The sequence below is a fragment of the Melanerpes formicivorus genome, unplaced genomic scaffold, assembly GCF_026170545.1.
Source record: "Melanerpes formicivorus ecotype bairdi unplaced genomic scaffold, bMelFor1.0.p_v2 SCAF_5, whole genome shotgun sequence".
NCBI lineage: Eukaryota > Metazoa > Chordata > Aves > Piciformes > Picidae > Melanerpes > Melanerpes formicivorus.
In genome coordinates this window covers 30,116,149-30,140,743 of record NW_027142357.1, presented here as the reverse complement: position 1 = coordinate 30,140,743, position 24,595 = coordinate 30,116,149, and the positions used below count along the sequence as shown (strand labels likewise).

The 24,595-nt window shown below is 42.9% G+C and overlaps 2 protein-coding genes across 3 annotated transcripts in view; one reads left to right on the top strand and one right to left on the bottom strand.

The window, feature by feature from the left end:
* The window catches only part of SLC49A4 (solute carrier family 49 member 4), a 75,008-nt gene extending 66,606 nt beyond the window's left edge, over positions 1–8,402 (bottom strand). The window contains exon 1 of the mRNA XM_068138993.1: positions 7,603–8,402. Within this exon, the coding sequence (XP_067995094.1) occupies positions 7,603–7,969 (367 nt within the window). The 5' untranslated portion in view covers positions 7,970–8,402. The remainder of the gene's footprint in view (positions 1–7,602) is intronic.
* Positions 8,403–8,413: 11 nt separating this feature from the next.
* Positions 8,414–24,595, top strand: part of HSPBAP1 (HSPB1 associated protein 1) — a 42,261-nt gene continuing 26,079 nt past the window's right edge. For both annotated transcript variants that reach the window (XM_068138996.1, XM_068138994.1), the window contains exons 1-2: positions 8,414–8,536; positions 23,424–23,609. In XM_068138996.1, coding sequence (XP_067995097.1) covers positions 8,500–8,536; positions 23,424–23,609 — 223 coding nt within the window. In that variant the 5' untranslated portion in view covers positions 8,414–8,499. The remainder of the gene's footprint in view (positions 8,537–23,423; positions 23,610–24,595) is intronic.

The following is a 24,595-nucleotide window of genomic DNA, read 5'->3' as shown; positions in this document are numbered from 1 at the left end:
GGTCCTAAACACCTCCAGGGATGGGGCCTCAACCACCTCCCTGGACAACCCATTCCAGGGCTTCACCACTCTCATGGGGAAGAACTTCCTCCTCACATCCAGCCTGAATCTCCCCACCTCCAGCTTCATTCCATTCCCCCTAGTCCTATCACTACCTGAGATCCTGAGAAGTCCTTCCCCAGCCTTCCTGTAGGCCCCCTTCAGATACTGGAAGGCCACAATTAGGTCACCTCGGAGCCTTCTCTTCTGCAGACTGAACAGCCCCAACTCCTTCAGTCTGTCCTCATAGGAGAGGTGCTCCAGCCCTCTGATCATATTCTGCACTGGTAAATTATTTCCCTATTCATCAATCTGTCAACATCAAGGTACAGCAAGTTACAAAACCCACATTTGCTGTGCCTGTTTGGTACTCAGTTTACCAAAGCCTCAAGATAACATGATCCTTGGACAATGTGGCCATTACTATTCTCAAGCATGTTGAGATTTCACTTTTTGACACACACACAAAGTTTTTAATTCCATATGCAGTTTCCTGATACTCTCTAGTGTGTGGTGTTTCAAACTGCTGTCCTAGCACCACTGCTACACCTGAAGTGTGTGAAGAGAGTAAAACCCACAGCAGTGGTGTAAAGAGCAGCAGTAAAGAGTCTGCGGAAACATGCTACAGAGCAGACACAGCAGGTGACACCATGTAACAAAAAAGGCTAGCTCCAGAAAAGGACACCTGTCTACAGCCATGATTGATGCTTTCAATGCAACCTAGCCCATCAGGAGGTATGGGAAGTGATGCTAACAATCAAGCTAGTACTGCTATGATGAATCATAGTAGCATCAAGTAATACAACTCATCGGATCCTAATTAAACCACTCTATGTTGCTAATCACTTTGTGCATCTCAAGTGGTCTTTTGCAGCATGCCTGACTCCAGTGAGGGTGGGCCAATCAATTCTCTAATGAGTCCTCACTTCTGTAAGCACTTGCACAAATGCTCTGTGGACTTTCATGCAGACCTAGTATGTAAAATTAAGCAACAAAAGCTAACTTTTGTTCAGTCTTCCTTTTCCCTTTATTCTGATGGTAGAGAGGAAAAGCACATCTATACAAGTACTCATCAAAATCACTTCTGTAAAATCAAGCTTATCAAATATCTGCTCTAGTGGGATTTACCTATACTCAGCTCTCTAATTGCTTCTTTCATTTTTCCACATGAAAACCAATAGTTCATCTAATTTCTTCCACGATTTGTTAGCTTAGGAAAATTAATCCCTTTCATGGAATTTGATAGGTGTGGATCAGTACCACAAGACAACGAAATATGTATCATCCATAGCATTCAGTAGAAGATAGCTACAGCTGAGAGAGAGAACAGTCTAGGATAAAGAGCTATTTTCCTTCAAACTTCTTTTGCCTTTGGTTGAAGTGCATCAAGCCCTTGCCTTTTCACCAAATACATACAGCTCTCACCTCATGGGTCAAGGTATTCCTTTCCTCTCTATCCCTTCTTTATAACAAAACCCCAAAACAAACAACCCTCCCCCCCCAAAAAAAAAACCAACCAAAAAAACAACACCAAACCTAAAGGATTAAGTTCACACTATGTTTCAATAAATCCAAGAGAGTATTCTGCTCCTCTTGTTGGAGTTAACAAGACCTTTGCCATTAACATAAACAATACAGAGCAGAATCAATTGTTTATGATGAGATTAATCTCTGTAATCCCATCGTATTTCAGTGGAGCACAAGAAACATCACACTTTCCCTTCTCGCTGGCTCCTTGCCATTCTACCCACATTTTCAGAGCTGCAAGTTTCCCCATGAGTATTTCTTTCCTGCATGCTCTACTAACCTACCAAACTCATAATGCCTATATAAACCTCTTCTATTGTTGAAGCGTGTAAATCCTCTTAGCTTGATCTCACCAAATACTACAGCCTTACGCCAAGCCTTATCCTGGCTATCTTTAGTTGAGGCTCGTGCTTGAACTTGATTTGTGAATTATTAAATTGGTCATTTTGAAATACTGGCCACATACCTTGCAGTCATGCATCTCAGACAAGAAAAGTCTATTTCTGAGTTCATGACAATAATGAGCTGAAAATGTGTTTCTTTGCCACAAGGTGAAAACTCTCAGACTTTAAAGGTTAACCATTCATCTATTTTTGTCCTTCTGTTAACCCAAACCTCCTATTTTTTTAGAATGGAATAGAATTAACAAGGTTGGAAAAGACCTTTGAGATATCAAGTCCAACCTATCACCCAACAACATCAAATCAACTAAACCATGGCACCAAGTGCCTCATCCAGTCTCCTCTTCAACACTTCCAGTGATGGTGACTCCATCACCTCCCTGGGCAGGCCGTTCCTATGTTTACGATCATTTGCAATATGGCAGAGCTATGACTATTTCCATTAAAAACTCTACACATTCTCATGTGTGCCACCATGGAAAAGTACTTCACACTGACTATCTATGCCAACACTGATACCTATTAACAACTTAGACCTGCTTCAGTTTCCCTGTGTTACTAGTGCCATGCTCCAATTCATATTTACTATCATGTTATCTGAAAGCCAGACAAGGACCACAGGACACCAAGCACAATGCAAACATTTAGGAACATTGGGTTGAGCTTTCACTGACATCTGGAACAACCTGCTTCCTCTTTGGTCTCTGTACCTACCTCCACATCTCTCAGAATAAAATCAAAGGCATTTCATAAAAACTTCCTAAATGAAAATCTAGAAGAGAACAAGTTCACTTGAAGTTTTCTCCCTTCTGTCCCACTGACCCTAGATGTGACTCAGCAAAGTCCAAAGGTCCCCTGAAAGTAAAGCCAGTGTTTCCAAGCATGCAGCACAAAGTGACAGTGTGGAAACTTCAAATACAAAAGCTGCTATGCAGAATTCTCTTTATTCACCAGATAAAGATGTATGGGTAGAAGTGCAGTTTATTTTGTACTGAGTATATGATATTTTTATTATTAGGATATTTTTATATTAGTAAGGTCCAATTTAGTAATCATATTCAAACATTCATTGCTATTTTGTCAGGCAGTAATAAATGATTTAACCTCCAAACTCCACTGTGGAAGAGACAGAACTATCAAATATCTCAGAAAAGGAAACTGAGAAGCATGATTTAGGAGACAGCCATGAAATCAAGAGTTTGATATTCAGGAAAGAAATAACTATTCATACAAGTAAAAACATTTGTGGTTTCAACAGACAAGCCAATCTCCATTAAAAACCAAAATCTGATTATTGAAGTTTTCTCTCTGCTTCATAACTCAATCACTAGGATAACTGCTATGTAAATTTAATTTCAGCAAAATAGTTAGTACGAATGCCTACACAGGCCACGTAAGCATATCATTTCATAACAAGAGACCAAGAAATAGATTATGTTTCACTTTTAGAAGTGTATGTCACATTTCTGCAAAGTCAATATAAAACTGTGCTCACTGTATTCTGAAAATTAATGAAAGGTATCAACATTCTGTTCAATTTGTTTGATGTAAATTTTCATAACACATTTCATTCTTCATTGCTTCTTCTGGTTTACATGGGAATATAATGGAGACTGACATTATATACTGCTATTGGGTCTCACCTTTAACTATGAACTTACTTAAGAACAGTGAACCAGATCCATAAATATATGATTTGGAGTTAGAAATAAAAACATCCTAACAGTTTTGTATGCTTGTATTTACAGTTCCTAGGAAATGAAACTCTCAAGGCACAAAACATCCATAAACACTCAAGCACCACGTGACAAACTGTAGCTAATTTTAATCATGTAAACAACAAGGGTCCATCCAAAAGCACACTGAAGTAATTTCTCAATTAATTTCAGTCTTATTGAATCTCTAAAGGTAATTATCATTTAAACAAGGGCTCTCTAATCCCATTGCTAAAGAAAATGAGTAAGACACACATCACACTCTTTTAACCTTTCTTCACTGAGATGCCACACAGCCAAAACAAACTTGTAATTCTACTTATGGAAGAGTTTTCAAACCTGCTTCAAATAATGTTGTGCATGATCAAAAATGATATGTGCAAACATAATTCCTGAATTTCAACATGTAGCCATCCTGAACAAGACTAGAAACATTAGAGATGCCACTGCTGTCACCGTTACAGCATCCAGCCAAGGAGCCCAGAAAGCTCCCCCAGGCTCCAGAGGGGTAGCACCCTGGCACAAGTCTCCTCCATTCAGCCAGAGGAAGGTGGGAGACAGGAAGAGGAATAGAGCCTGCTCCCCAAAGGTGAATTTCCAGCTGTGATACTGGAGCCTTGCTAAGTGTCTGCAAATGACTGTACTTTTAAGAACAACAGAAACTTAGCAAAAAATAATAACTTTCAACTGACACACCTTATAGAAATACCTGCTAAATATAGGCTTTCTTCAGTGCCTCAAAGAACCTTTAAAATACAGCATTAACATACTTCTGAGTCTGTTCAGATCTTCCACATGTATTTTTTTGCCATTATGAGGACCATCGTTACTCTCCTGATGAATTTTCACCCTTAAGTTAATTAAACAAACACACAAAACCAAACAACCAAACACAAAACCCACACAACAGGAAATCTCTATAGATCCACAGGAGCATGGTTTTAAGCCAATACTGCTGACACCAACACCCGTTTTGGGCCGAGTCCTTGGGGAAGGCATAATTGCTTGTAATATCTTTCTGCAGAAATTCCCCAGAGAGCCAAAACCGACACTACCATGTGTCACACGTTTCCAACCCACATACTGCTCTCCTGTTCTCCAGCTGCACTGCCTGTGTCAACTGCAAACAGGCCTCCACAAAAAGTCCAGGAGACACCGTTGGCAGGCCAGGAGGGGAAAAGTAACAAAGGCCACGAAAACCTCTGAGGTTAGAAAACAAACAAGAGTAATTTCTCCACCCTAGTTCCCTTATAAACAAAATTGAAAAAACAGATCATTTAAAGCTTATTTAGCATATCTTTTACTAAAAATAACACACTGCTGTCCTCTCTTCTCCGGGGACCCCACACTTCTCTGAGAAGCTGTGATGAAACTCAGTCAAGAAGTCCAGGAAATGTTCCTGCCAATCAGGATTACTGACATGCCTCTCGCTAAATCTTTAATATTTCAAATTCTAATAATTTAGAAGATACAAAGCAACCAAACCCTTATAAGCAGTACTGAAATAAGAAAAAGGCACACAAAGAATACAACAGAAGTCTGGTGTGAAAACAGATTTGCTTCTAACTCTGTGCTACACCAAACAAGCGAAAACCAAAAAGACAAATACAAAAGTGTTCAGGACTTCATTTGAAGCATCACACACAAAATCAGACTCAAGTGACAGCAGGCAGCTACTCATAAGTTAGGCATACCTCTGACTGTGAAGTATAGGACTATCTAACAGCAGAATCTCCTCCCAAATTCTGACATGCATCATCTCCAGTGTCACACTTGTGATACATGACAGGTTTTACATGTTGACACTTCACAAATACAATTTTTTTCCTGACAGCTCCTTTACTAGCTAACTCAAATGATAGATGATTGAAACCAGAGAGTATATTTTGTGTAACAACAATCACTTTTATCCTTAAGTGAGTGGAATATTGCTCTTGCAAGGTCAGACTCAACCAACCTGACAGCTTCAAAGCAGTAGAGTCATGCTCCTACCAGAACATGCATACTCTGAAGAGCAGATAGCTCCCCACAATGCGCCTCCGGTGGAAATGCTCCCCACAGGAAAGTCAGACAACAGTAGCTCTCCTCTTTGCTCCATGAGAAACCAAGTGTCAGGACTCCAGCATTACTTCCAACGTGAATAGCACAACATTCTCTGTGGGAATCATCCCGATTCAGAAAACAACACACAACAGGGCCCCCACAAACTCTGCTGATGTGCGAAGAATATGATCCAGAGCTCTTATGCCTAAAGCAAGTAAGTTACAATGCTCTACTTAGGCTATGAACCAAAATTCTCTCAACAAAGAAAGCAACAAAGCAAAGGCAAATAGGTAGTTTGTATCAGTATCTTCAATGATCATGGAAACAAAAAACAAACAAAAATCCCACCCAAGCAATCAGTTAAGGTAATGAGGAAAACCCTTGCATACACATTCTCACAAAAACAAGCCACTTGTGAAACCAAGAAATCCAGCAACTACATTACTAATCACATTAAAGAAACAACAAAACATGATGTTTCTTCTCCCATGAGCTACTTTGAAACTTTTCAGTTTGTTTGCTTGTTTTTCTGTATGGCTCACAATCAACTTGGTAGAAAATGAAGAAATAAAAGCACAGGCTTGGGTCTACAAGAACAGGTTCAAGCTTAGGTTTTTTGCCTTCATACCATGAAGAGTGTTATTGTCTTCACTGTACACAACAAAATTATTTTAAGATAATTAACACCACCATCATACAGCAGTCTAGACAGACATTGTCGACTTAAGTCTAAATTGCTTGAGAGTAGACTGGCTGGCTGCACAGCCACCATGGATTCATTTGGAGAACCCATTTTCAGCCCAATAAGTTTTATTCCCCCAGCACCTTTTCAGTTTCTGGAAAAGCAATTCCAATTTTGAGACACAGGGCTTCTCAGCTACAAGTTTTCTTGCTGACTGCCTTCACTTTCCCCCCTTTCCTTTCCCACAAATGAGCTATTAATTCCTAAATAAATTGAATGAGTAGCACTTAACATCAGGAGTCACAAGGGTATGTGACAAGCTCTTATCTCCTGTTTAGAGGCCTGTTTAAACAAGAATTAAAAGACTAAACGCTTCTATGGCTTTAGGCCCAAAAGATCTGCAAACACAGGTACCTGACCACACCGTAGTAGCCCCGGCAGATGAAGAGCATAGGCCATGGAGAAGTTCTCCAGAGACAAACACCATTTTCTGAAGTCTTCTACTGAGACACCACAGCCTGAACAAGAATTAGGAAACTCTCCCTCGTGCTCATCGCTGAAACCCTGAGGCACAACTTCTGGTTTATGTTCCTTGGCTTTGCCATCTCCCTAGCACTTCTAAAAGCAAAGCACAGACTTCATGTCCAGCTTGCTTTTAAAATCTAAGTATTTCTTCGAAGATGCAGTGGCCACCCTGAGCACTAACACTACCTCATCCAAACATCAACATGGGCATTTGTTTCACAGCTGATTACCAGAAACCACAACCGTCTTCAGGTCAATCACCCACACAGCAATGACAGAATAGAGCACATGTCCTCCAGACCCACACCTCAGTGGCGATGTAAGATGCTGTAACTCCCTTTAACTCTAAGGCCACCTTAAGGACCTCCTTTGTGAATGGCCTTCGATGTTCCTTTGAGCAGGTGTACCGAAAATAGTACTCGTGGTGCCTTTAAAGTGTTAGTCAGACCCTTTTAAGACCGAGGCCACTAGCTTCGAATGCAATGTGTGTCCCCAGGCCGGCGGTGCCCCAACTCCGGGCCTCAGGACCACCGTGGCGTCGGCGGACACGGGCACGGCCACTGTCATGGTACAGCCACAGCCACGGTGTCCCCGCCTGGCCCAGGGGAAGCCGCAGCAGCGGGGCGGGGAGTCCCGAACCCCTGGCCGCGCCGCCCCAGGCCCCGCTCACCCTTCTTGTCCATGAGCCACATGAAGAAGAAGCAGGGCGCGAAGCCGATGGGCCCCCAGAAGACGAGAAGGGCGATGTCCCAGCCGCTGAAGCCGAAGGCCAGGCGGGCCGAGTTCTGGATAGGGCCCCAGCTGTTCCACACCAGGCCCTGCGCGAAGCCCAGCAGCGAGAAGAGCAGCAGCACCAGCCACCGCCGCCCATAGACGCGGCCCGCCAACGGCGGCAGGCGTCGCACCGGCCCCGGCACCGCCGCCGGCAGCGCCGGGGCCCCCGCCGGCTCCCGCGGCCGCCGCCGTTCCTGCTGCTGCTGCGGCGGCGGCGGCAAAAGGGGCTGCCGCTCCTCCGCACTGCTCCAGCCTAAGCCCATCTGCTGGGGCGCTGACAGGGGCCCCTCAGGGAGGGAACCAGGGCTACGGACACCCACACTTCAACCCACGAGCACAGCGGCGCTGCCCCGTCCCAGCACAGCCGCATGCGCGGTCGGGGAGGGCCGGCGGCCGCCTCCTACCTCCGCCGGCAAGGGGAGGAGAACCGGGCCCGCCGCCCGTGAGGAGGAAGCCGTGCCGGCGGGCAGCCGCAACCCCGAGGCCTGTGGGGGCGTGCGGGGCGGGGAAGCCGCCCTGGAGGGCTCGGGTTCTGGGGCAGAGCGGGGCGGCCCGCGGGAGCCGCCGCTGAAGCCTCGGGGACCGTGGGGGTCTACTCGCGTATGACCAGGAAAGCCCCTGCTGCAGGGCCGCTGTCAGCCCCGGCCGTCACACTGCCACCGCGGCTCCGCCCCGCACGGCGGAGCGCAGCCGGCCGGGCTCGCTCCCGAGCAGAGTTCCCCCTTCTTCCGCTAGCGAGGGCGGTGCCGAGGGGATCCCGTAAGAGCCGCCCCGGAGGGTGAAGCGGAGGAGCATGGCCGGGGCGGAAAACTGTCGTCCTCCCGCGCCGGGTAGGTGCCCCGCGCCCTCCGCTGAAGAGGGAGCCGAGCCGCCTCAGCCCACAACCGCCGCGCTGCAGCCTGGCACGGCCTGGCTGCACGGCGAGACGCGGGCCCGGCAGCGCGGCGTGTCTGCAGGCCGCAGGCGGGAACCGGGCGGGGGTGCTCCACGGCTGGCCGTCAGCTCCTCCTCCGAAACGTCCCTGTGACGCGTGGGTCGGCTGCGGTCACGGAGGACAGAGTCAGGTTCGCCTTTCAGCAGGTGCGGTACTTCTCCCTTTTAAAGGGAGAAGCAAACTGTTGTTTTGAGGTACAGAAGTCAGCCGTGCCCCGAACTGGAGGGAAAAAATGCAGGATTCAGTTACAGCTTGCACTGAAATCCATTTTAGAATGATTTGGATGACTGTACCCTCATGTGGGTTACACTAAGCTCATTAGAAATTATTATAATTTAAACAGATTGAAGTATATATTCATTCGTTAGGTTGTGTAAGTATTTATCTGTATAACTACCATCTGCACTTGTCATAAAATTAATGGCTTATACGCTGCACAGTGCTTCATCTTCACAGAAAAAAATGAGGAATTTCAGTTTGGCTTGCTTAGGCATTCTGTCACAAAGTCTGGGAGCTGGCTTGATAAATTGCCTGTGTGCTTAACTGGGGAGAGTTCAACAGTGGGATCCACGTGGGCTGGTTTTAGATCCAGTATCAGTACTATAACTGTTAATGTGCTGGGCAATGCGCAACTGAGTTTCACACGTGGTCCCTGTCTCATGGTTTTGCAGCCAGAACCACGCACTCTCATTAAATTCTTCCCAAAACATGTAGACACTGCATTTTGTCTAGCCCACACAGCTCTCCTCACTAGACTGAGGTTCAAATTAGAAGTTGCACTGAAGGTGCAAAAAAAGGGAGTTTATACCAACTGAAATCAGCAGAAATATGATCCAAAAGAAAATGCGAGATTTTGTCTAGAAAAGTTCAAGGAATTGCCCAGGAAAGACAAAATTCATGCACAATTACATAACACTGGAATGTATGCATGGTAACAAACTAAAATTTGAGCTTGCTGTGTACAGCTGCAGTGACAAAAATACAGTAAAACCATTCAACAGGATTCAGATTTGGTCATGGTCTTTGGGGCTCCAAATAAGATTAATTCCGTGGTTCGTTAGGTCTTTTTCACATGTTACCACCTCAGCGTAGTTTAGCCCACACCAAAATGTTCTTTCAGTTTAAAATGGCTATGTTACTACTATAATTAGATTGATTCCATGGCATTATGCTGAAGTGCTGGCATTTGCAGAAGTAAAGGGAAAAAATACTTATCTCTGAGGATTTGTCAGTTAACTCTAGTAATTGTGGGGGTTCCTTGATTGTTCTAGTGGCGAGTGGGGCTTTGCAGTGTCCTTTAACTGCAGAACTTGCCTCTTGCCTCTTACTATCTGCGTAGTATAATGTAAGCTTGCATTTAAGCATAGAATCATACAATTAGTAAGGTTGGAAAAGACCTCAGAGATCATCAAGTCCAACCTGTCACCCAACACCTCATGACTAACTAAACCATGGCACCAAGTATCACAGTATCAGTCAGGGTTGGAAGGGACCACAAGGATCACCTAGTTCCAACCCCCCTGCCATTGGCAGGGACACCCCAACACTAGATCAGGCTGGCCAGAGCCTCATCCAGCCTGGCCTTAAAAACCTCCAGGGATGGGGCCTCAACCACCTCCCTGGACAGGCCGTTCCAGGGCAGGATAACTCTTTAATTTAAACTTACCCAGATCACTTCATCTTCTGATGGGTTTAAAGGTATTTTGACTCCCGCATGGGTCAGCCAGAAAGAAATTTCTAAGAAAGAGTGACAAAAGACATGAGCTGTAAAAATAGGCTTAGAAAATCCAGTTGTATTTACTGTTGATTGAATAATTTTTTAAAGTTATTTTAATTGCTTGATTTGAAATCACTCCATCTTTTCATAGCTTTACAACCCATATGTGCATCTTTCAGTCATGGCCTGACCTTTTCTATTCCAGCTATTTAATTAACACAGTGTAATATTCTGTGTGAATTATTCTTGTTTGCAGGATATGGTACCATTTAAATTTGTTAATGTAAGGGAGCACTGCATTGTTGATAAACTGTTGGAAACCAAATTAGCTTTATCTTGCAGCTAGCTGATTGCATTATTTTACTCAGGGGTATAATACTTCTCTAAATATGCTAATTTCACTCTTTTCTCTGTGTGGTGACATTTTTACTGTTCTCATTACTGGCATTTGTAATATTTGGGGTGGGGAAATCTTTTCTTGCTTTAACCTCATTATAATGTAGCTAAAGAGATTTGAATATTATCAAATGAAGTGCACATATATTTAGGAAAGTGGAAAGGTTGTTTTGTCTCCTGGCTCAGAATTTTCACCTCTACTTGCATGGACTTAATGGTGCCTAGATCTGAAATGGTGGTACAGAAGCCCAACCATGATAGCATATCCCTTGTTGGTTGCCTCCATTTCAAACCTAAAAGCTCTCAAGGTAGTTGCATCTCCATATTCATGCCTATCTGCCTGTGTCTGGCCTAAAACCTTCTGGAATTCATTTCAGGAGGAGTAGGTTGCCTGGAGCTCTGATAGACTAGTGGTGATGGATAAAAATTATATGGCTGCAGCTGTTAGTGCTTCCAAATACTCATCCCATCCCTGAGGCAGGTCTGGCTGATCTGCTTATGACTTGGCACCTAGACTGTGCTGATTTAAGCCTGGCTTATTAAGATAAACTGAAGCCTTTGACAGTTTGTTATAACCTTGAGGCATCTGGAGAATCTAATTCAGCTTAAATACACCTGTCAGGTCATGGTTGAGCTGAGCAGTCCAGGAGAGTATCGACCCCATGGTGCAACCCCCAGTTCTTAGTGCATCATGAAGTGTCATTTGCTTGCCCCAGACATCAGGTTTTGGCTGATTCTCTCTCCATGTGACTTTCTTTAGAGGGATTTGATGAACTTGAGCATCCTTTATTTCTTACCCCTCTGTCCCAACAACTCCTAACATTGTGTTCAATCTTGCCCTTTCTTGTTCAACTCATGTGTTGCGTTCGGCAAGTAGCAATTGATTGCATACCCTACGAAGGTGAGAAACATTTTGGCATGAAACGGGCATGGCACAAAATTTATTCAAAGTTTCAAAAGTGGCAATTGGCCAATTCTGAGTATTCCTTCCAGCGTCCCAAAAGAGGCCTGTTTTCCAGGGATTTTTCTCAGCTTCTGGACTTAGATGGAGTTGTGACAGTATTGTTTCAGAGCTGCCCTAAACAGTCCTAGTGTAGCAGGGAGCTGTATTAGTTCTCTTCTTTACAGCCCCTGTCATAAGCAACATCTATGAAAGTGAGCCTGTGAGATGTAAGCAAATCTTACTCTTCCCTCATCAAGTTTTGACATTCCTTTCTTTTTAGTTACTTAGGAACAGGATGTTCAGGATCTGCTCTGGTTTGACCTTAATTTGAGCACCTTCAATCATGCATTCTATACCTTTCACCATCTTTTCTCACTTTTTATTGATAGGTAAGTGGACTTCCAGCTCTAACATCATACAAAGATTTTCTTCAAGAGGAAAAAGGTCTTGCAGTCCTCTTTTTTTTTTACTAACAACAAACAAAAATGGTCGGCATTCTTTTATACCTCTTTGATTGCAGGCTGTGTGTCTACATTGCAAAGTAACCATTGTAGTGGAGATGATTCTAGGTTTGTGGTGAGTCAGGGCCTATTGGAAGGTTCTTTAGGGAGATGTGAGGTTGCTCCTTTTTCTTGTACAGTCTAGCTTTGTGGCTGACCAATGAAAGATGTCTCACCAGATTCACTGTTGACCACCCGGTTCATTCGTTGCTGTAGCTCTCAAAAGGAGTACACAGAAGTCACATCTGACTTGGGCTTTGAGTACATTTGAATCTTTTTGTACTCCCATTTCTGCTTGTTCTGCCATTTGTCACCAGCTTGACGGTGAGCACATAGAGTATGATTGTATCTTTGAGTGGAAGGTGGAAGCTGCATGCCTTTCATCCAAGGTCATTTTGATGACTACTTCCATACCTCACTTAGCCTTCAGGATCAGTGTTCTAGGGACATTATGTTGAACCTGCAACCTCATCAGATCGTGGTCTTTGCATTCTTCCATGTTATTCAGGGGCACAACATGCAGGTAACTGCACACAACATCCGTAGAGTATTTTGCATCCCAAAGTTGTATTATGGAAACCCAGTTTCAAAGACTGGTGGTTTCCTACCTTCCTGAAAACCTGAGAATGATAGAAATGAACTGAACATGAGAATGTTAGGCTTGAGTTTGGAATACAGGGTGAAAGTCTCCACCTGTTTTCTTGATCTAGGACTGCCTCAATGTAGATCTCATTGTCGCTGGTGCCAGCAAGTAAAGTTAGTCATTTGCTCTGGTATTGGTCTGTCCATGGTATCTCTCTTTCTCATTTTTTATAGTTTCATAGTTTCATTCAGGGTTGGAAGGGACCACAAGGATCATCTAGTTCCAACCCCCCTGCCATGAGCAGGGACACCCCACACTAGATCAGGCTGGACAGAGCCTCATCCAGCCTGCTCTTAAACACCCCCAGGGACGGGGCCTCGACCACCTCCCTGGACAACCCATTCCAGGGTTTCACCACTCTCATGGTGAAGAACCTCCTCCTCACATCCAGCCTGAATCTCCCCACCTCCAGCTTCATTCCATTCCCCCTAGTCCTATCACTACCTGATATCCTGAGAAGTCCTTCCCCAGCCTTCCTGTAGGCCCCCTTCAGATACTGGAAGGCGACAATTAGGTCTCCTCGGAGCCTTCTCTTCTGCAGACTGTACAGCCCCAACTCCCTCAGTCTGACTTTGTAATTGTTGTACTGTCTTACATCAAAGCAGCAAGGAGTAAATTATTGTTGTGATACAATTAACAATAGTAGGCATTAGGGAATTTGTTTCAATTGGTCTGGCTGGTCACACTTGGCTGTTGTACCACAAGTATGATGTGTGCTCTCCATAGGAACCTTCTGAAGACCTGATTGTCTGTGTATGTGTTTGGGTGCAGATCTGTATTGATATTACAATGTTTATCTGTTTGGAAATACGACTTTCATGTAATTCTGTGCAGAAAGAGGCTAAATTGATTATTTCTGTGACTGTGCTTCTCTGAACTGGGGTATATAAGCTTTAAGATGAGATTATTCTATGCTTTGTGATCACAGACACAATGAGATTCTTGGGAGTAGATATGGTAGCACAAGGTTTTGATTTCTATTAGATCATTTCAACCAGAGCAATGGTAAAGCAGTTTGGATGTCTTGCTATAAAAATGCAACTTCAACCTTCTGCACTTTTATTGTTTTGCTAATGTTCAGGGGGTTATCTTCAATTTCTAAGCACTATGTGGTTTTGGAGACTGGATATAGAAGACATTATTGCCTCTAATACTCATATTGAATTAGTCAGTGGTTGACACAGTAACCGTAATGTTTAAAAGGAATCTGACAATATTGAAACTCCTTTGCTGAAAGGGACTTTTCCAGATATATTAACAAGTTGACAAATGCTGAGTTTTGGTAAATTTTGCATATTGCAAAAAGCTTCCAAAATTCAAAGCAGCAGCATTGCCATGGTTTCTTCTAAAATTAAAGGTCATCTTCAGTCTCCAGAAAAGCAGGTGCAGCTGATTAGAACAAGAGTTCGTGCACATCAGAGCGCAGATTTGGGCCTACGGAGCCCTTGATCTTTTCTGATATTTAGCTCCTGGTGTTTACAGATAAAGAAACTTTGCAGGCAGTTGTTATTTAAAAAAGAAATGAAGGAGAAAATCTCTGGAGGGAAGATGGCAAAGATAGGTTGACACCACTAGTGGCAGTTTTTTGTATTATAAAGTTGTGAAAGATAAGCTTCTATGTAACAAGGTTGTGCTTTTGCATTACAAAGAGAGTTTTGGGTTTATGTTTCATGTTTATATTAGAAAACAAAACTGATATTAATGACACATTAAAGTTGAAAAATCAAGTTAGTAAGAGCTTGGTAGTTCACATTTGGTGAGCTGCATTAGGCTGAATGTATCCTTAGCTCTGTATTATGACAAAGAAAGATAATTTTTTTGTATGAACCCCAAGATTCAAAACATATGTTGGTAACAGCTTTCTCCAGGCAAATTTCATCTTGCTGCATAAGAATCTATAAAGACAAACAGCAGCTTGAAACAAAGGTTAAGCTCACTTCTGCTTTTTCTACTCAAGATGAAAGAAATGGAATTATGTAAACTGATGGAATAATGGCCATGCTTTTTGTTTAATATTCCTATAATAATTGCATTCCCTGAGTCATCATAGAATCATTTGGGTTGGAAGGGACCTTAAAGATCAAATAGTTCCAAATCCCCTGCCATGGGCAGGAACACCTTCTAGACCAGGCTGCTTAAGACCCTATCCAACCTGGCTTCTAGGATTGTTGCCTCCTGCACTTAATATCCTGGTGGTTCAGATGGCTCATTGTGTATTTCATAAACTGTTCTTGAAGCTCACATGGTGAGTCTCTCTGGTTTCTTTCAATTCAATAATTTATGTCATTCAAAAATACTTCTTTTATTCCTTCAAAATATAATTTCATTCTGACAATTCTACCTCTGATTCATCATTTGTGTCCTATGTAGTGTAAGAGTGAACTGTCGTGTACTTTCATCATAACCCTTTTGTAGATCAAATTCAAAAGGATCAGTTGTATTGACCACAGCTTGTGGGAACCTCCCCTATTTTTAGAATGCTATTGATTATGGGAAAATGTGTATTTTAGAAGATTTAGATTCTTTTGTTGATGTAATTTTGAAGTTCTTGGCAGTCAAGTTTGCAGGACAGGACAACACAACAACAGAGTCATAAATGGTTACAGTTTCTGACAGAGGATTTTATACAGTGCTGGTGGACGAGAAGCTCAACAGGAGCTCTCAGTGTGCACTTGCAGCCCAGAAAGCCAATCAGATCCTGGGCTGCATCAAGAGAAGTGTGGCCAGAAGGTCAAGGGAGGTGATTCTTCCCCTCAACTCAGCTCTGGTGAGACCCCACCTGGAGTACTGCATCCAGTTCTGGAGCCCCTATTACAAGAGGAATATGGAGGTGCTGGAACATGTCCAGAGAAGGGCCATGAGGATGATCAGAGGGCTGGAGCACCTCTCCTATGAGGACAGACTGAAGGAGTTGGGGCTGTTCAGTCTGGAGAAGAGAAGGCTCTGAGGTGACCTAATTGTGGCCTTCCAGTATCTGAAGGGGGCCTACAAGAAGGCTGGGGAGGGACTTCTCAGGATCTCAGGTAGTGATAGGACTAGAGGGAATGGAATGAAGCTAGAGGTGGGAAGATTCAGGCTGGATGTGAGGAGGAAGTTCTTCCCCATGAGAGTGGTGAAGCCCTGGAATGGGCTGTCCAGGGAGGTGGTTGAGGCCCCATTCCTGGAGGTGTTTAGGACCAGGCTGGATGAGGCTCTGGCCAGGCTGATCTAGTGTGGGGTGTCCCTGCCCATGGCAGGGGGGTTGGAACTAGATGATCCTTGTGGTCCCTTCCAACCCTGACTGATACTATGATACTATGTTAGTTTCAGATGTGGCAGTCCTCTTACCTTCAGTCTTAATGTTGTGTTAAATTTTGTATTATATTGCCCATCTGTTAGTAAATGTGAGAAATGTGTATCAGTGCCAGTGGAGTATTGGGAAGAAATGGTTTTGCTACTATATTTCCTCAGCAGCAGGTGGGTGTCATTTACACTCCAAATAGATAGAAAGGTGAAATTGTAGCAGCCTAACTTAAGGAAGAATGGTCTCTCCTTTGGAGAAACTATTTTATATCCTGATGGAAGGTTTTGGTCAAAGATTATAGTCTTTTCCTTCAAAAGAAAATGAAATGCCAGTTATCTGACAAGTGCTGCAGTTTCATTGTTTCCGCTTTGCCTTCAGAAATTTTGCCAATAAGGAGCACACAAAGTTCATTGGAAATTCATTTAGTATGATTTCTATTTCTACATTTCCTAATTTTCCTGGGTTTAGGGGATGGGGAAGGGAAGGTGATATTTCAAATGGAGAAGATACAGGCAGGAGTTGCAAAGACAAACAGTGAAAGTATTTCTTCTGCTAGAAGGGACCAGAAGAGCTGAGGTCATTCAACATCCAGTTAGCTGAAAACTGACATGACTGCTTTCTGAAATCCTTCTGAATAGGATAGGAGGAGAAGAGACAACAGGCAGGAGCTGGCCAGGGGTTCAAGAAGAGCTTTCTAGGGGACTGAGGAATGAATTTCATAAATGTATTTCTGAGATGATGTGCTGTTATTTAGAGCAGGGGTGGGAAGTCCCTCCCAGGATCAGCCTTTTGCTCCACCCCTATGAAGTCTGGAAGCTGTTTCCTTTCCATTATCAGAAGGACAGTTTGAGGTTTGAGGGCTTAGCCCATGCTCTTACCTTACTTCATGTCTTGAGTCACTCAGACTTACTGTAATAAAAACTGTAAGATGCTCTGCCTTGCCACAGGAGGACTGGAAAGTGAGTGCAAATACAAATTCCTCTTTTGGCTTCTGCTTTTGATGCCTTCCTTCTACAGTAGCAGATACGGAGGACAAGGGGTGTGTTGACTTCAGGCTACTAGAGTAAGCTTCAGGTGCCAGTTTTACCAGTCCAGACTGTCTATCCTGAGAGGTTCCATGCAACTGCTAACTATCCTTCAGTAACCAAAATATCTATGCAAATCTAGGTTAGATGCCCCTCAGCTCTACTGCATCTGCAGTATTGACATTCCTGGAGTCAAAAATCATAGCAACAGCAATAACTGGTCAGGACATAATACCTCGATGTTCATACAGTATGTCCTGGAAACTACTCATGTATATTTAGATGCACTCTCTTTGCTCAGGGTAGGCTGATTATAGTGCATAACATTGTAATCACATGCAAATTATTTAAAGCTGTTTTTTAATTTACAGAGTTAATGCACTGTGGAATCGTTAAGTCTGACCTCCAAACCAAGTCACTTCACTTTGGTTTGGGGAGTTTCACCATCCTCCCCCACACCTTCTATTTTCCCCACTCCTGGCTGTTGGATGGTTAAATAGTTGATGTTTTGAGTGACCTGGCTGCTCTGAGTTCATGTATTCAAAATACTTAATTTTTCTTTTAGCTTCTTTTTTTTTTTTCCTTTTAATATTTTTAATAAATGAGGCTAATGAAGCATTACATATATGCGAGAAAAGCAATTTGATGATGCTTATACCAAATATGTTACCAGGACTTCCTTGTACTCCCTCTTTGAGAAAATAATTTTAATACCTCTCAATTAAGTCTCATATTTGCACAGCAGGGTGTTTTGGCAGAAGCCAACTAGTATGCACTAATGAACTCTTCTAATTTGCTGAATTATTTTTAATGAATGACAGTACATTTAGCTTTTTAATGACAGTACATTTAACTTCTGAATAACTTTGATCAAGTCCACTTTTTGTCAGAGTGCCTGCTGTGCTAAACTCTTTATTCTCAAACCCCACTCAGTTATTCAGAAAAATTGTTAATCGGTAACATTAAATTATTTTCTCTCTCAGAAGCTCAAAATCTACTGGAAAGTACTTTCTTTTACCAGCCCTCAGTGCTGAGTCTGGTTGCATCTTCATACTTGACAATGCTTCATGTAAAGACTACTGGAGAGCTTTGTTTTTTTTAATTGCAAGATCACAGAATCATAAAATGAATCACAGAATGGTCCAGGCTGGAAAGGACCTCCAAAGGTCACCTGGTCCGACCTCCCCATGGTCAGCAGGGACATCCCCAACTAGACCAGGCTGCCCAGGGCCTTGTCGAGCCTTGTCTTGAATATCTTTAGGGAAGGGGCCTCAATCACCTCCCTCAGCAACCTGTTCCAACGTTTCACTACCCTTGTAGTGAAGAACTTCTTCCTGATATCCCATCTCCATCTGTCCTTCTCTAGTTTGAAGCCATTGTCCCTCATCCTGTCACTGCAGGCCTTTGTAAACAGTCTCTCCCCATCCTTCTTGTAGGCCCCCCTCAGGTACTGAAAGGCTGCTATCAGGTCTCCCTAGAGCCTCCTCTTCTCCAGGCTGCACAACCCCAGCTTCCTCAGCCTGTCCTCATAGCAGAGGTGCTCCAAGCCCCTGATTATTTCTGTGGCCCTCCTCTGGACCCTCTCCATCAGGTCCACGTCCTTCCTATATTGAGGGCTCCAGACCTGTACACGGTACTGCAGGTGAGGTTTCCTGCTCTCCAGAGCGAAGTGATAGAATCACCTCTTTGGATCTGCTGGCAGAGCATCTTTTGATGCAGCCAAAAATGTGATTTGCCTTCTGGGCTGCAAGCACACACTGTCTCTATTTGCAATATGTTACCTTTCTAAAGGAACACCTACATTTTCCACCAAAAAGTAAGCTGTCACAATTACAAAGCTTGAGCTAAAACTTGGTTTGTTTTTTCAGTTCCTGGTTGGATTCTATACATGCCTTGTGTAAAGTCAAAACAGGAGATAAATTATTCCTTCTTCCTTTTGTACTGTGAAACCACATCGTTTGTTGAGCCTGATAGAAAGAACTGATTTAAAGTATTCCTTTTCTCTTTTGGATCAGAGCACAACTGAGAAAATGAAGCCTCCAACAGAGCTTTTCTGTTCAAAGGAAATATGCATTTTTCTTCTCTCCTTCAAGCTAATGTCCCCATGGAATTTGATACCTAAATACCCAAAATGTGCTATGGACATTTTGTTTCTTTGCAATACATTTTATTTATACACATTTTACTTACATATAGCCATGTCTAAAGTATATGCTCTTATATATGCCGTACAACCTCAGGTTTTGCCTAAGAATCAGTTGCCATCAATTTCAGGTTAGGAAATACTGAGAAGCAAGGGCCCAGCTTAGTGGTCTTTGTGAAGCTATGAGAACAACAACTGAGGAAAAGATTACTATGATTATTATTTTAAATTACCATATTTTTTGTGCTAATCTGTCTTCCATGAGATATCTTCTGTTCTCCAGATTATCATAATATCTACTTGATATACTATATGATCCTTACCTTTTATCATGTGCCTTTTTTCTAACTGCCATTTAGAGATTCATGACAAACATTACGGGGAAATAATTACATTTAGCTGACTGCCGTTCTCACCAAGGAATACATAAAACTGAATCAAGACAATTAAAGATTCTTTGCACAAAATCAGCAAGAATCCCCATTTGTCTTTGCAAAAAACTCTTTATGTTCATTTATCTAATGCTTTACATTTTCTGAAATGTTTCAGACTTCACTGTTGATCATATCAGGTATATTGTATGTGATAGAATACATACATAGAATAAACCAGGAAGAGACCTTCAAGACCATTGCATCCAACCCATCAACCAATCCAACCCATCTAAACAATGGCACCAAGCACCCCATCAAGTCTCCTCCTGAACACCTCTAATGATGGTAACTCCACCACCTCCCCGGGCAGCCTATTCCAATGGGCAATCACTCTCTCTGTATAGAACTTCTTCCTAACATCCAACCTAAACCTCCCCTGGCACAGCCTGAGACTGTGTCCTCTTGTTCTGGTACTGGCTGCCTGGGAGAAGAGACCAAGATCTGCCTGTCTACAACCTCCCTTCAGGTAGTTGTAGAGAGCAATAAGGTCACCCCTAAGTCTCCTCCTCTCCAGGCTATGCAACCCCAGCTCCCTCAGTCTTTCCTCATAGGGCTTGTGTTCCAAACCCCTCACCAACGTCGTTACCCTTCTCTGGACTCGTTCCAGCAAGTCAACATCCTTCCTAAACTGAGGGGCCCAGAACTGCCCAGAACTGCCCAGAACTGATTATCTACACTGTTTGAAGATAGTACTTAGCATCTTCCCCAAGACTGTCCTCTGTTATTGTTACTAAATTTTATGGGGAAAGAGGTTTACAACTGAATGAGACATGGTGACATGACAAAATCTTCTAGCCAACATTCAGTAGGAAGGTTATTTAATCTAATTGTGGGGTATTTTTTTCGTTTAGCATTGATAGAAAACTCTCCCAGTAGCTTGAGCTCTGAGCTTCCCACTGTGTATTTGCTGTGGTTAAAGCCACACCTTTCAGAAGAACATTATCCATATGGAAATCACATTAGAAAGCTATACAGAATCAATCAACAGCTGGCTTCAATGAGCCTTCCTGTATCTCAGTAAAATTTCTGCTTTCATAGCACATCCCAACTGTTGACTGAAGCTGCAGGATAAACCTGAAGCTTTTTCAAATGGGAAAAAAAACACTTTACAAAATCCTCCAAAAAGTGCCACTAGTTTCTTGCATTTCTTTGGATTTACATCCTCTAAAATAATTAAAGATACTGCCCTCAAAAACAGTTGAGTAGTCAAAAAGCAGCCATGTAGCCATAAACTTAGCTTAAGCAGCAATAATTTCACTTTTATGAATTGGAAAATCTGAAAGGTATGTAAGCAGCCAGTGCCTGCATCATGAAAGCTGCTTTTGCATATTTTAATTGCACTGGTCAAAGACAGAAGATCTTTCCTAAACCCTCCAGGAGCATTCAGATCAGGTCCAAGTCTTGCCCTAGTCTTTGAACAGCATCATGTGCTGCACTTTAACCTTTAGCCTTGTTACAGCCAGCTCCTGGTACCTGCACACCAGCATGTGCTGTTATATCTGTAAATGGCCTTTCTGCATTCTCTGTACTATCTTCATCTAGGTATGTTAACCTATTGCTCAGGAGCCCCCATAGCCTCCTTCCAGGGGTAGGGAAGACCATATGGTAAGACATACGGTCTCTGTGAGGCCTCCGTATGCCCTGGTTGTGCAAGTTGCTAGAGCGAGAGACTGAAGGCCAAGTGTCAGAGATCTCTCTGTGTCACAGCAACACTATCCTGCCGAGTGTTGCTCTGCATACAAGGAGAATTATGGAAAGCAAACCAAACCCCACCTGTCCTCTGCCTTAAGTAAGAGCAGCCACTGAGAAAATTTATCTTCCTTGAAGGTAAATTATTGGAGGTCTTTAGTTTTAACTAATGCTTCCAGATGGAGTTTTCATGAGTGCAAAGAGAAAAGCATTTGGTTTCCCTAGAGGTCCATGTGAGAATGTAGGAAACTCCAGCCCCGATACTTCCGACTGAGTTTGTGTGAGCAGCTTAGTTTAGACAACTGTTAAGTACCTATAGTGGGGTATAAACCCTGACAAAACAAGAGAGAGTCACAAAAGTTTCCAAATAAGTAGGGCATACTGCCTGCAAGGGCTCCCTCTCATCCCTGCCATTCACACTTAACATTCATAGATTTATTTTAAACTGTTCTGTTTGACATAAGTCTGTAGAGCCTTCCTCAGTAACCTTGTTCCCAGTCTTTTGTCTTTCTCCCAGCTGGCACCAAAGGCTGCCCAGTGTGAGACTGGCTGCTTCTCCGCTACCTGTCCAGCCACCCACACATAGGAAGTAGCAAGAGACAACCATCAGTAAAGGAAATTTCCAGTTCTGTATTTTTTAACCCATTGTGCATCCCAGACCAGAATTTGACTCCTAAGTAGCGTGATGGAATTGGTTTGTGTGTTTTAAATGAGCTGTTAGGAGTCATGGGGAACCACACGAATCGATTCAGCGTGTTAAATCTTAAGCATGATACAGATAAAACTTCTGGATGAGTTAAACTCAACAGAGGTTAAAATAATGAATATATTTTTTTTATGATCCAAAGTTACAGTCCAGCGTTGCAGCTCTATAAAGCTGTTATGTTTTGGATTGAGTTTGTTTTGCCTTGTTTTTTTTTAATCAGGTTTCTTTCTCAATATATCCCTAAAGAGAAGCTGTTCTGAAAGTGCTGAGTTTATTCAAGGTTGCCAGCATTTCAGCCTGACAGTTTCAGTGGGGCATATAAATCTCTAAAGAGCAAAGGAGTAAATGGAAATCTTGAGTTAGTTTACGTCTTCGGCTGGCACACTTTTCTCTTTCTAAAATTCTAGAATGAATGAAAAAAATTAAAAGAAGTTCTCAACACTCAAAAGATACCTGCTGGTTTTGTAATGCTGCTGTTTGTTAGTTGAAATAAAATGCAGAGGAACCTGGTTTGCTATCTCTGACAATTCACTGTGCAGCCTGGAAAGAATGCCATGCAGGAAGACTTACTCGTAAAATTTATGTTCCATAAATTCTGGACGTTACTTGTAAGGGGTTTTTATTGATAGCCTAATTCTAAACTGTTTGCCTACAGTGTTTTATTGCCTAAGCTACAAGTGAAAATTCTAAGCACATGCCTGGTTTGTTGTTGTTGGTTGTTTTTTACATTTTGTATGCTAATATGATCTAATTGTGGCCTTCCAGTATCTGAAGGGGGCCTACAAGAAGGCTGGGGAGGGACTTCTCAGGATCTCAGGTAGTGATAGGACTAGGGGGTATGGAATGAAGCTGGAGGTGCGGAGATCCAGGCTGGATGTGAGGAGGAGGTTCTTCACCATGAGAGTGGTGAAGCCCTGGAATGGGTTGTCTAGGGAGGTGGTTGAGGCCCCGTCCCTGGAGGTGTTTAAGGCCAGGCTGAATGAGGCTCTGGCCAGCCTGATCTAGTGTGGGGTGTCCCTGCCCACGGCAGGGGGATTGGAACGAGATGATCCTTGTGGTGCCTTCCAACCCTGACTGATATTATGAATACACTGTTTTAAACTTTAATGTAATATAAGAAGGTTCTTTCAGTGTTTTCAGTCGAAATTAGTTTAACAAAAAAAAAGAACATTGAAATGTGATAAAGCAACTCTCTAAACAAAGGAGGTGTTAGTGCTTAATGCTTCCCATTTGTGGGATGTGGTAAGTAACACTTCATGTATCATAAATCATCTCTCTCTACAGCTGTTATTTATTTTACGTAGGTGAAGATGTAAAACCATTTACTCCTGAGAAAGCCAAGGAACTTGTGATGGCTCTACAGCAACCTGCAGTCTTCTGTAACATGGTTGGTGACTGGCCAGCCCTGCGCTGGAATGCGGAACACCTTTCTGCGGTGTTGGATGGAAAGACGATCCAGTTTAGGCTAGGTCTGAAGACAGCGGATTTAGGTGAGATTGAAGTGCCCAGGCATTACATGCCACAACTCTCACTTACAGGCTCTGCAGTTCTCTGCCTCTCCATTACCACTGTTCAGATGTATTGCTTTTCACTGCAGGCGTTGTTGTTAGGACATGGGATTTAACCAACAGTGGAACTCTCTTACGTGTTTATTGTTGTTAGGAGGTTTGGTGAGTAACACCAGACACCTAAGATCAAGTGTCTCAGTGTTCTTTTGTTGCTTTGTAGTGTGTGTGCTTGATCCCAGTCCTCTACACCATTCGGTTGTTCATGGGAGCTAAGCTTCCATATCCACAAACCCGAGTGCGTTAAACTAGCCAACTAACTAGTCTGGATTGGGGTTTTTATCTGTAAAATGGCAATGATTCTCACCTTCCTCCAGAGGTTTTACAAGACTGTGGTGTCTTTCAGTACTTTAATGTCCTGTGATAAAAGAGGCTATTGAAAGCACCTACAAAGCATTAACAATTTCACTTGATGCCACTACAATAACTTCACCTCTCACCCCCCAGATTCACTCAGACACCTAGGAACATGCCATTGGAGAAAGATAGTTTTGTGCACTTAAAATCAAGTACTACAATTTAATTCTACCTGTAGCCACACAGTATTATTTATAGTCTATCCATGGACAGATAGAGCTTCATACTAGGAAGGGAAGATGCCAGAAACATGCTCCAAGGTGGCAATTTGTTTGCTGCTTTAGAGGTTATGCATTGCTTTATTCATGCCCTGTACCTCCTTTCCCCTCCCAATCACATACAAAAATACATTTTGCTGTGTACTTTCTCCCTGTTGCCTAAAATAACTTGTCTCCCTTCCATCTTTTTTTAACCCTACACCAGGCAAACCCAGTTCTTAAAAAATATTCTATGTAAGTCAGCTTTTTTAGACCCCCACCTAGCTATCCTTTCTGTACTCGGTACTTCTTCATTTGGACTACCTTTTCCTTGAATGTAGAGTCTGCACAGAGACT